Source organism: Xenopus laevis, chromosome 9_10L, assembly GCF_017654675.1.
Source record: "Xenopus laevis strain J_2021 chromosome 9_10L, Xenopus_laevis_v10.1, whole genome shotgun sequence".
Classification (NCBI taxonomy): Eukaryota; Metazoa; Chordata; class Amphibia; order Anura; family Pipidae; genus Xenopus; species Xenopus laevis.
The window spans coordinates 69,222,783-69,235,838 of NC_054387.1; the positions used below are offsets into that span (position 1 = coordinate 69,222,783).

A 13,056-nucleotide genomic window follows, 5' to 3' on the forward strand; every position below is an offset into this window, starting at 1 on the left:
GATGCTATTCAAATTCCGAAACAGCAATTTGGGGGGGGGGTATGGAATTGTTTGGGATAGGTACAAAAAACGCGGGAGGACATTCATCTTCAGTACGTTTATTCTACCTATCCAAGAGAAAAGTGGCTTGGACCAGTTCTGAAGGTCGCGAGAGATAGCTTGTAGCAAGTCCTTATAATTGTGTTCAGTAGTTTGCTTAGGGTCTGAGAATATTTTAAGTCCTAAATAAACAAAGTGAGAATAAGCAGGTTTTATCGGGAAGTTTTGTAAGATAGCCGCGAAATCAGCAGGAGGATAGGAGATATTGAAAGCCACTGATTTCGACAAGTTTATCTTAAAATTGCTAAATTTGTTATAGGTTTGAAGCTCCAGTAGCAAGTTAGGCAAAGAAATTCGTGGTGTCCTGACAAAAAATAAAAGATCGTCTGCATAGGCTGCTATTTTATGCTCCCTAAGGCCCACTCGAACACCGTTAATATCTGGGTTGGCCCGAACTCTATTAAGAAAACTTTCTAAGGCAAGGATGAAGAGCAAGGGTGAGAGCGGGCAACCCTGGCGCGTACCGTTCCTAATAGCAAAAGCATCCGATAAATCACCATTAATCTTCAATTTGGCTGTCGGGAGAGTATACAGATCAGAGATCCACTTTATCATATTAGGGCCTAGGTTAAATTCCAGTAGTGTGGCGCGAAGGAAATCCCAATCAACCCTATCAAACGCCTTTTCAGCGTCCGTGGATAACATTACTAGAGGGTAGCCAGCAATCTTGGAATGATGCAATATACTAAACAATTTGTTGGTGTTGTCTCTGGCCTCACGACCAGGGACAAAACCAACCTGTTCTGAGTGAACCAAAAGGGAGAGAATTTGATTGAGCCTCATGGCGAACACTTTGGCATATAATTTAATATCGGTGTTCAGTAGGGAAATAGGACGAAAGTTGCCTGGGTCTAAGGGGTCTTTGCCTTTTTTATGTATCAGTGTGATGTGAGCCTCAAGGGCTTCTTGTGGAATGGAGGCTCCAGTGGATACGGAATTGAACGCAGCGAGTAAATAGGGAGTCAGATAGCTTTCCATTTCCTTGTAGTAGGAGATGGTAAAGCCGTCGGGTCCCGGAGCTTTGCCAGATTTAGTGGTTTTCAGGGCTAAAGCGATTTCCTCCTTAGATAACGGCGAGTCTAAAAACTCACGGGTCTCATTGTCTATCACAGGAACATTGGAGCCGCGGATATAATTCCTGCAAGCTTGTAGCCTTTCAGTAAGGGTAGGGCCAAGTGTTCGGGTTTGAGGTAATTGATACAAATTGATATAGAATTGTCTAAATACTTCAGCTATTTCAGCCGTAGTGGTAGCTAAGCGGCCCTGCGGGGATCTAATCTGTGTGATATGATTGCGAAGCTGTTTTTTCTTGAGCATAGCTGCCAACAGTCTTCCGCATTTATTACCATGCTCAAAAAAAAAATTTTTGTTGAACTCAATGGCTTTGTTGGAATAAAGGGAGTAATTGTCCCGGAGTTCCTTTCTCGCTTGGGTAAGGGCTTCAAAAATGTGGGCAAGTTTAGATTGCTTATGTTGCGCTTCGAGAGCATGGACTTTGGCTATTAAGTTAGTGAGTGCAGCACGATGCTCTGCCTTTTTCCTGGCACCAATTTTAATTAGCTCCCCCCTGATCACGCATTTGTGTGCCATCCATAAAGTCCAGGGACTAATCCCTTCGGTATTGTTTTCAGCAAAGTAGAGTTTCAGGGATTGGCCTATGTCAAGTTTAATCTGTGGATCGCGTAAAAGGGTATCGTTGAGTCGCCACGTGGAGGATTTACGTATAGGCAATGAGTGCAGGAGAGTACAAGTAATCGGGGCATGGTCGGACCAGGAGATGACATCTATCGTAGCATCTTTAAGGAGTGTAACGTCAGAGTGACGAATGAAAATATGATCTAGCCTAGAATAGACATTGTGCACTGGAGAATAAAACGAGTAATCCCTAGTTGTAGGATTGATGAGGCGCCATGTATCTATTAGGGTGTGGGCTCTGAGTTGTTTTTTAAAGGTTTCAATTTTTTTATGTGAGATGCAGGAATGCCCTGAGGAGGTATCCACTAGCGGTTCCAGGGCCACATTAAAGTCCCCTCCGAATATAAGTGTACCCTGTTCAAATTCTGTAAGGGCCTGCAGCGTATCTGCTAAAGCTTTGTGTTGTTCCGTGGGTGGAAGGTAGGCGGAAGCGAAAGTGTAAGTAGCATTATTAATCAACCCTTTTACCATATTAAATCTACCCAAAGGGTCAGCTCTCGTGTCTGTAAGGGAGAAGTTTAGGGAATCAGCAAATAATATCATAGTGCCCCTAGACTTGGATGTATATGGGGAACTGGTGAAAACAGCCGAGAAGCCTCGAAATTTAAGAGCTGGGACCTTAAATTTTTTTAAAATGAGTTTCCTGTACCAGCATGACCTGTACCTGGAGCCTTCGCATGTCCCTGAGCAGATTCTGGCGTTTAAAAGGTGAGTTTAATCCCTTAGCGTTGAGGGATCCAATGCGGAGTTCATCCTTCATCAGTAAAGTATCGTATGGAACGCCGCATCCCCCGGGCTTCGGCTACCCCGAAGCCTGCAAGGGAGTAAGAGAGAAAATTATACAAAGTCAAACAATCCCGGACAGAGGAGAAAGAAAGAGAGAAGGAAGAAAAGGATTTCTTGTAACATCCAAAAAGAGAAAACATCAACCATACTGCAGACGTGATGTGCCCCAGTGTCACGTCTGAGATAAACCCCATGGTATACCCTCGAGGGGGCATGAGTGTGGTTGCCAGAGGTACAGGAAGTCCTGTCTCCGACCCAAGCATCATGTAACTGAAAAAACACAGGGCCCAACTTAATGTGGGGCCTAGTAGCATAACTAAACATCACAAAAACTCAAAACCGGTAGTGATATCAGAGAAGTTACCCAGAGGTGTCCCTGTGGAACCTCTAATCAATGATTTACGAGCTTTTAGGAGAAAAGAAAGAGAAAAAAAAAAAAAAAAAAAAAAAAAAAAAAAAGGGAGGGAAGGAGCAGAGACAGGAGCTAAAATACATTCAGCAGACAGAAAACATGAATAAACAGTTCAATAATCAGCATGTCCAAGCAAATTGAATAAACAAAAAGCAATAAGGCAGCAGAAAAAAAAAAAAAAAAAAAAAAAAAAAACCCCTATCAGGAACAGAAGCAGGCTGCCAACTATGAGCATGACCAAAAAAAAAAAAAAAAAAAAAAAAAAAAAAAAAAACCTGAGTGAAAAACCAAGACAGTGCATACAAAAATAACATAGTCTCACATATGTAAGTCCAAATAGCGAGAGAGATATGCATGGAACCCAGGGCTTAGAGAAATGCGTCCATATGAAGACAGGAGCAAAGGGTCCATAGAATAGCCGAGGTGAAAGTAGGTGATGTTCCGTCATCGAAAAGCAGTTCCACACTGAGATTAGCGGTCGAAGTGCCCAGTATCAGAAGGGTCAATGCAGCAGGCTCGCTAAGAGAGGGGGGAAAAAAAAAAAAAAAAAAAAAAAGGGAGGGGGGGGGAAGGAAAGCAGGAAATCAGCAATAGTGGCTCCAGGGAGGACAAGTATCCTCCGAATCTTCTCAACTGGCGACTGATTTGCGACAAGTAAGGCTCCAACTCAAAATCAAAGTATCATCGGAATGTAAAGTGACCCAATTGTAGATGGAGGATCAATCCAGGCCCAAGCGTATGGGCAGCGTTCAGTCAGCTCTATCCGGAGTGCTCGCAGGGGTATGCCTCTGCCGTTTAGCAGATTTCTGCCAGTGAGCTATATCCAGTAAATCCAAAGAATCCCCGCAGTAGGCCAGGTCTCTCCATTCCTTAAGATCCAGTAATGGCAGGCCAATGCGTTCACAGAAAGCCTCCAAGTCATCAGGTTCTTTAAGGCTAAATACCCTCTCATTCTTCCTTACAATCAAGGCAAAGGGAAAACCCCATCTGTATACAATACCCTTGTTGCGTAGGGCTGTAGTAAGGGGTCGAAGTGCCCTCCTCTGTTGGATAGTGAGCCATGCTAAATCCTGAAATATGGAGACGTCATAATCTTGAAATTTAAAGCTTTCAGTATTGCGCGTTTTGCGCACAATGTCCTCTTTCAATGTGAATTTGTGAATACAGCAGATCACATCTCTAGGTTTTTCAACTCCCAATCTAGGGGTGCCCAGGGATCGATGAACTCGGTCAAGCTCAATAGGGGTAGTTATGTCCCTGTCTAGAATGGTATTAAAGAGCGAACATACCGTTTGGCCCAGTTCAGCATTGGATACAGTTTCTGGGATGCCGCGTATTCTCAAATTGTTGCGGCGCCCGCGATTGTCCAAATCCTCCATGTGTTTGCGAAGCATGTATATGAATTTGTGATGGTCATTCACCCGTTGCGTCGTGTTGTTATGGGCCTGTTCCACCACTTCCAGCCGGGCCTCTATTTTACCGGTCGCCTCTCCTATGGCACGTAGTTCGGCTTTAATGTCTGCCATATCAGCCCTCTGCGATTCCCGCAACGTCTTTGCCATGGCGCGCAGGTCTTCCTTAGTTGGGAGGGAGGATAAGATCGCCCGCAAGTCAGAAGGGGCTGAAGACGAGCTGAACCCGGAGCAGGCCGAGCCAGTGGGACTGGGGCTTCTGGTAGTTGCACGCGCCATCTTGGGATCACGTGTTCCAGTACGGGCGCTAGATCTCCTACCCAGAAAGGGAGACATTGTGCTTTGAGCGCTATGCGTACTAGTTTGGGAAGATTGCTCACCCTTCTTATGGTGTTTCCCCATGTCTTCAGAAACGTCCGGAAAAGAAAAAGGGCTCTGTATTAAGCTTTATAGAAGGCTTGGGTCGGGAGCTCAGACAAAGTGCGTCCTCTCAGCACGCCATTACGCCACGCCCCCCCTAACTTCACTTTTTGATAAATATACCCCATACTGTATTTGTCTCATCGCTCTGGTAAACATGCGATCAACATTCATTTTGTTGCAAGAATATTCTCAGCAATAATGGCCGATGGGTTATAGTCAATTTTTACGGACTTTAGTAAATGGACCCCATCGTTTCTTTAAGTAACACTTTCAGATATAACCAAGCCCCTCTTTAATAAAAGATATTCTTGTCTACTTTATGTGAACTGCCTCTTTGATCGTCAATGGAGACATTAAACCCATTTTTCTTTCTTTTGCAAGAAACAATTAAACGACCGAAGTCAACTCTTCCAATGATGGATTACAGTGCAATATAGGGAAGCATATAGTGCACAGTAATTGCCCCATGTTAGATAACAGCAAGATGAATGAGTGCCACTCAAAAGCATCTTATTGCTGAGTCAGTGATACCATCATAGAAGGTCTGACAGTTATAATAAATAACCGGATAACTATACAAGTCAATTTTGATTAAATCACATCACAAAAATTCATCTTCACTTTTTTTCTAGTGTTTGCTAAGTATTTGTGAATTCACACCCAGGATTGTATTATAGGAAACACATTAAGAAAAGTTGTACTGTATATCCAGTCATGGCCAGCTTGCTCATCTCTTCAAAGTTTGTGTGGATCATTCTAATATAATGATGTATTAAAATTTAACAGAAAACCAATATCTCTACACCAATTATGACCACCACTCATAAATGAATCTCTTCCACTTGAGTGAAAGTTTTGAATAAGGAACTGGAGCAGGTGCTTTGGGTTGTTTGCTGCCCAAAACAAATACATTTTAATAACAATCTCCCTTTAGAATGGAACTTTAACATTCTAATATTTTAATATGTTTTCCTTTCCCTTTCTCTAAAAATTGTTACATTTATCGATCTTATAAAAACTTTTGTAAGGGGAATTTGAGACGTTCTATAAAGTCATGTAACTGCTCTAATATTTGTCAGCAGATATAATGGTTTGATGTCTAATGAACAAGCTGTATACATAAAGGGTAATTATGGGCAAATTTATTCACCAGACGCAGCAAATTTGCGCGATTCACCGACGTGAAAATTCGCTGGCGAAAATTCACCGGCATAAAAAAAAAACGTCCATTTCGCGAATTTCACAGCAAAGTGGAAACTACCCCCATTCCCACCCCCACCACCATTCCCAGCACAAAATTGGGAATCAAACTGCACATGGTTGGGACCCAACAGAGCAGCAGTTTTAGGCAGGAGTTGGTGTTGTTCAAGATGGAGAGCATAAGGTAAGATGGTGGCAGTTTATGCTAGTGTTGCTTAACCCATAGTTCTTCACTAGTCATTGAAACAAAGGTTATCAGAGTGTGAATTGTAAGTCAACTACAGCTGAATGGCCATAGATTAGAGCTAGAGCTCTTCATATAAATTTTTGGACATATTAAAGTCCACTAAAGACCGCATTTGTTTATATTATATCTTCATATCTATGGTAATAATTAAAAATAAAAGCTCAGGTTTTAATAAAATTATCCTGCCTTTGTGCAGTTTTTATGAATTAAAAATGACTGACTTAGCATTGATGAATACTGCTCTCCAATATTTTTCTTTTATTTCATTTCTTTCTGTGTGTCTTTGCTTCTGTCAGTACGCAGGTAAATGGGAATATAATTTTGAGGTAAGAAGTTTTCGCTACATTTTGAAAAAAAATACAAAATTCCAAAGCTACTGTGTTAAATGTCAAAATTGTTTTAATTGGCCATAATTACTGATAGAATGCTTGGTTTTACCTGTATCTATCGAGAACCAATCTTTTTTTTTATTTAAACCTGATAATGCCTGAAAATCTTGTATTGACCACAGATGGTTATTTGAAGGATACAGTTTACCATCTGGGCATAATGACATTTAAGTGTGCAAAATTGCTGATGCTACTTATTGAAGTGCTGGAATAGTGTGACGGCATCATGTATCTACAGCATGGGGAGGTACAGTGGTGGTAATGAGACTGTGAGGGAACTATTTATTTTATTGGTTTGAGTGCTTGAGGTGAGTATTCTAAATATTCAGACCTCCAATGGAGCAGTCTCTTCTGGTTTCAGAAGAATTATCTTTCATTTGTTTTTTTTAGCATATTCGCTATGTAACTATAAAAAAAATCCCCTATTTCCTGGAAAACCCTGCTGTGAATAAAACACAGGCACTGACCTGCTTGAAGTTGCGCTGTTTGTCACGTGCAGGGTCAAATAAACATGTTGAAATCTCCAGAAGGACCCACATTCCTTGAGAAAGGCCCCTAAAGTGGACCGAATCAAATCTATTTGATTTGCAACAAATTGTAAATTGTCCTTCTGAAGATTTAGACATCCATACATACATAAATACATACACATATATATGTGTGTGTTATAATTATATGAACTTGGTCAAAATAAAACTTAGGAGGTGCTCCAAAGCCTTAATTAATTCATAGTGCTTTAAACTCATTTTACAGGATTTTTTGGGGGCAGAATTAACTTTTGTTAAAAATATATGCATACATTGAGTATGGATTTTGAGTTTGGATGGCAAAACAAAAATCTACTAACCAAACTCACCATAGGAAGATATGTATAATTAAAAAAAATAGTTTCCCTTCAACATAGGATAACTAGCACCATAATGAATTGTACCCCTGCTCCCTTGTGTTTGTACTCTCTCTTGTAATTGTTCTCATCTCCTGAAATGTAATCATATTTTATGTTAATGTTATTTTAATGCCGGAATTAATTCCTAGTATCTAACTGTTTCACGAAGATAAACAAATTTAATATTTTATATTTCAGAAGTAGTGGTTGATTACATAGGATTACTAATTACAAGCATTCCCAGTCCATACCAACTTCTGAATATCATGAAAATTTATGTTAGAAGTCTACAGATGAAAGTGGACAAAATCTTCATAAACCACAGTAGACACACAGCTATTTCTATTATGAACATGTCATTTATGAGTCCAATTACACAGAGTCAATAAAAAAGGCAAAGACTTGATTGCAACAGCAGCTTTTATATTTTGTGTTCAACAGTGAAAGCTTTGATAGACAGTCCCTTGGGGAAAATAATGCAATATAAATGGTGTCCAAAGGATTAGAACGTGTTTAGTTTTTATTGGCTATGACTAAATCAGGTTTTTGGAGACAAGGTGTAATAAAACCAACTCGCTAATGAGATGCTAAAAAAATCACTGTTGTTCCAGTGGAAATAGAATATTAAAAAAAAGTTTAGATAATGTGGGGTTTTAGAAATTATTAAATATTTAAAATACCATGAAATTATGTTGTTTGATCTAATTTTTTATGTGATGTTGCTAACCTAGTGTCAGAGATAATACTTGGACCAAGGACACCTGTTTCTCCAAAGCACACTTGCTTTCTACTTTGGAATTAAATGTTGAAGGCAAAAAATTGGAAAGGAACAAAGGCCATAGGAAACTTAAAAGAGAGCGAATAGCAAAAAGGAACCTTGTCTTGGTATATCTTAAAGAGTATTATGGAACTTTAAAAGGGCTGTGTGAGCTGGTTATTGTAGCCCATGACCAGGTATAATCAGTAGCACCTTCTTGAAGTTGGAAACATTGTAAAAAGATAATATATTCACTTTCAATATATCCATTAGATAGGATTGCTAAATAAAGTAATTAAGGACACATTTAATGACAGCAGCAAGGCAGCTGGCTCCATCAAAAGAAGGAATTAGATGTCAGTAATGAAAAAGACAAACCGACACACAACTACAAATATTTCAAATTATAAAGCTGTGACCCCATAATTCAAACAACTGAAGTATATGCTCTCTACTCACCCTCTTATGTTAAAAAGACGGGACCAAGTGAAGCAAGCAGTATGTAAGGGGGGTTAAGGGTTAACACCGAATTATGCAAGGGTAGGAAGGGGTTAACACTGTCACCATGGAAACCCAACTTGATAGTCACCCTTATAAATATATTTCAGAATCATAGACCATGGTGACTCAGCACTGAAAAGGTTAAAGTGGTTGCATGTTTACTAGCTTATTGGACAGCAGTCTTAGGGGCTGATTCACTAAGGGTCGAATATCGAGGGTTAATTAACCCTCGATATTCGACTAGGAATTAAAATCCTTCGACTTCGAATATCGAAGTCGAAGGATTTAGCGCCGATAGTTCGATCGAAGGATAATTCCTTCGATCGAACGATAAAATCCTTTGAATCGAACGATAAAATCCTTTGAATCGAACGATTCGAAGGATTTTAATTCAACGATCGAAGGAATATCCTTCGATCAAAAAAAGTTAGGCAAGGCTATGGGGACCTTCGAATGATCGAATAGTCTAACGATTTTTAGTTCGAATCCTTCGATTCGAAGTCGTAGTCATAGTCGAAGGTCGAAGTAGCCCATTCGATGGTCGAAGTAGCCCAAAAAAAACTTCGAATCCTTCACTCGAAGTTAGTGAATCGGCCCCTCAGAAATTAAAAATTCAGAACCATCTTGAGATGGTGGGGAGGTTTCAGAATTCACACAAATAATTACTTCTGAGTTTCAGGGCTGTGTCACATTAGGCATTTTTTTCTGCTGGTATTTCTGCAATTTGTGCAGAAAAAAAGTGAATATAAACTTAGTAAACTTCTAGAAGCTGCACCTAGGCAGATTTTAGGTTGTCAGATTTTAACTCTGTATTTTTTGATTATATGACTAAAAGAAAGTGATTGCATAAAAAGATATCCATGATTATGGCTGAAAAAACATAATTTAAAAAAAATATGCTTATAGTATTTTACTGCAAAATGCTGCAAAACTCAATCTAAATTACCTCTAAGTCTCTATGGCTGAGTAAATTAAAAAAAAAGTAGCACAAGATTTATGGGTAGAATTATTCACTGTGTTTTGACAGGATTATCATAAATCACAGTAAAAAAATGAACGCTTACATTTAAAATCTGCCCTTAAATGTCTAGATAACAATGGGGCTAGTTTTGTAACATACAGTATTCTAAATTGCATCAATGCAGTTAGTTGTAAGTCGGGCGGGAGTGGGCTGAGTTGGGGCGGGATGTAGGTGGAGCAAGGGTGGGATGTGGGCGGGCAGAGAGTTTATATAAACCAATAAAAACTGTTTTATATCGTAAGGGGGAATTGTCATGAAAATCTAAATTTGCATGTTGTCAGGGGACAATAAACATTTGTAATTTATATTAACATTATAAATAAACATTTTAAAAATGTATAGTATATTTAAAAGTTTTTAATAAACAAGTCAGTTTTTGTATAGGAATTCCTGAAGTGTGGGAGTTTTAAATGATGCTTAAGCATCATGTGTGAAAAATTTGACATCATGTAAATGTTATCCATTATCTCCTATTTTTTGCTTTTTCATGCTTTTTTTTCTGTTACACAGACGCACACATTTCTTCATATCATAACCCAATCATGTTTGACTTTAAGCAATGTAGAGGATGGCACATTTGGCCCAACTGTGGAGTTCTGTAATGGTAGAAATCAGCAAATGTGGACACTGAGAAATTATACAAGGCTGGAAGTTTTTAGAAATATTTTTTACAGTCCTACTGATTACTTTCTATGAAACATATTTGAGGTTGGTATCTCGCAATGTGATAAATGTGGATAGGGCTGGAAATGGGATTTTTAAACATGTGTGTGGTTCTTTTACATTTGTGGTTTCAAGATGTTAGACAAAGAATGAAAATAACTTCTGTTGTTTTTTAAGAAAAGAAAGAAAAGAAAATGGGTGTGGACCTAAAAAAGTTTGAAAGTGCATCTGATCCAGATACAATGGATTATGTACAAACCTGCTGAGAAATGGAAAATGTGCATTACTATCCAGCAGGGTGGTCTTCAGTGCTAATGTTACATATGCTCCTTTTAATTGAAAAAAGATCTTTTACAAATGTAAGTTGGTATGATGTGCCCCCACTGGTGGTCTCTTGAGACAACACAGGTTCAACATCTAAAGGTCAGCCTCTACTTGAAGTCATAATAGGTTGGACAGAAGAAGATAGAATGTGAGGGTCTTAAACAGGGTAGAAAATAGATAAAACAAAGATGTTTCAGCAGAGACCCATATTTATAAACAGTTTACAATTAACCACCATTTACCATTTTATGTGCATCTGTTGTAATGTATAAAATAAGTATATTCTTCATGGAATATTTTTATTTATATGAAACAGTTTTAGATAAGGGCTGTTTTATGTTACATAGACACCTATAATGTTCAGAGGTAGCGTTTCCAATTTAAAAAGAAACAAACTAGAGCAAGAAACAGTGTTTGGTATTTAAATAATCTAACAATGACTAGGGATAAAAGAGACATTTTCACTTAATAAAGGTGTGGTTCCAGGTCAGAAAAGAGGGCTTATTTACAAAACCTAAGCACTAAAATGGAGGTAGGCTTTGATGATATTCAAAAACATTCTATGCACCCATTCATGCTTTTTACAGCTTGCAGAAAGTGACTTTTAACCAGTCCTCATGAACTGTGCACAACTGCAAAATATGGGTCATTAGAATGCAAGGGAAACTTGGAAGGAGCACCTGCCTTCAGAAGGTGTTATTTTTAGGCTTACCTTAGTAGTTGTGCTGATAAATGTCCAGTGAATGTCACTAATTGGGTTAAAAAATATTTTGTAACTTGTGCATAAAGTGGATGCTAAGTGTACCTCATTTGCACATATGCTATTTTGTTAACATCCTCAATGGCATGACTTGAACATTGCATTGTGGGTAAAAACTGATACACCTCACATTTTTGAATTTGGTAATGAAAGCTGATGTGTTATATGGGAATATTTTAATTGCCACCATAATAATTGTTTTCTGTGCTTTCAATTACAGTAGCTTATAGATTTAGCTGAAAGATTGCCAGATCTTCTCTTTATAAAAATATGTGAGAAATTATCTTTCTGTTACATTTTTTGCAGGCATTTATTTATAAGGATATTGCCTCCATCCCTCCATTCCATGCTATTGCCCTCTTATTCAGGGCTTTCAAAATGTTATTCATGTATGTCAGCAATTTTTATGATATTGTTGTGTTTTGCAGCATTTAATACTGAGACATATCAACAGCAACCAATGTCTGGATGAGCCAACTGATGATGATAAAATGGTTCCTACCATCAAGGAGTGCAATGGAAGCCAATCACAACAATGGCTGCTGCGTAACATGACCTTGGGTGCCTAATGCTGTCAGAGCATAATCTAGTTGTCCCCAATCATTTGCAATGCTGAAGGACCTCAATTATCAGCTTTTTGAACACTTGAAGGGGTATAGCACTTCCTTCCCTCTCCACGGTGTCAAATAATTGTGAGCCTCTTTAAACTCCAACTGTGAAGATAAAAATAGGACGTTTTCTATTTTTTCCCCTAAACAATACATGGCTGTACATGTCCATAAGAAACAAGTGTCTGTCTTGCAGAAAGCACATTTGGAAGCTGTAAATACCATTACATGTCTGAAAAAAGAAATAGCAGCATAAAAATATATTTGACAAATGACTTACAAAAAAACCCAGAATATGTTGTAATAAACTTAAAATGTATTATGTATACAAATTTATTTTATTTTATGAAATAAGTGAAGATTGGTTAAATATATTTATAATTGTAATGGTTATCAAAATACATAAATACATTCATAAAAAATGCACTTGCAGGATCATAAGCAATTGTGCAATCAAAGTCAGTTCATGGAACCTGTTATCCAAAATACTTGGAGCCTAGGTTTTTCTTGGTATAAGATTTTTCAGTCATGTTTAGCCAAATACACACACACAAAATGAAAATCTATACATCAAAAATATTTTTTTTTTGTAATCAACATTGATGTGTCAATGAGAAATGTATAATATTACCTTTAAACAATATACATTTTGTGCACACGTAGGGGCACATTTACTAAGCTCGAGTGAAGGATTAGAATGAAAAAAACATTGAAATTTTTTTTTGGGTACTTCGACCATCGACTTTGATTCGAACGATTTGAACTAAAAATCGTTTGACTATTCGACCATTCGATAGTCGAAGTACTGTCTCTTTAAAAAATACTTCGACTACATACTTCGGCAGTTTAAACCTACCGAGGTACAATGTTAGC

At 38.3% G+C, this 13,056-nt stretch overlaps 1 protein-coding gene across 2 annotated transcripts in view; it reads left to right on the forward strand.

The window, feature by feature from the left end:
* LOC108701330 (polypeptide N-acetylgalactosaminyltransferase 13) overlaps nt 1-12,509 on the forward strand; it is a 152,649-nt gene extending 140,140 nt beyond the window's left edge. The window contains exon 11 of one of the 2 annotated variants that reach the window (XM_018235781.2): nt 10,339-10,536. In XM_018235781.2, coding sequence (XP_018091270.1) covers nt 10,339-10,524 — 186 coding nt within the window. In that variant the 3' untranslated portion in view covers nt 10,525-10,536. Of the gene's footprint in view, nt 1-10,338; nt 10,537-12,003 lie in introns of those variants that run through there. The other variant, XM_018235782.2, reaches the window with a different exon arrangement.
* The last annotated feature ends 547 nt before the right edge of the window (nt 12,510-13,056 follow it).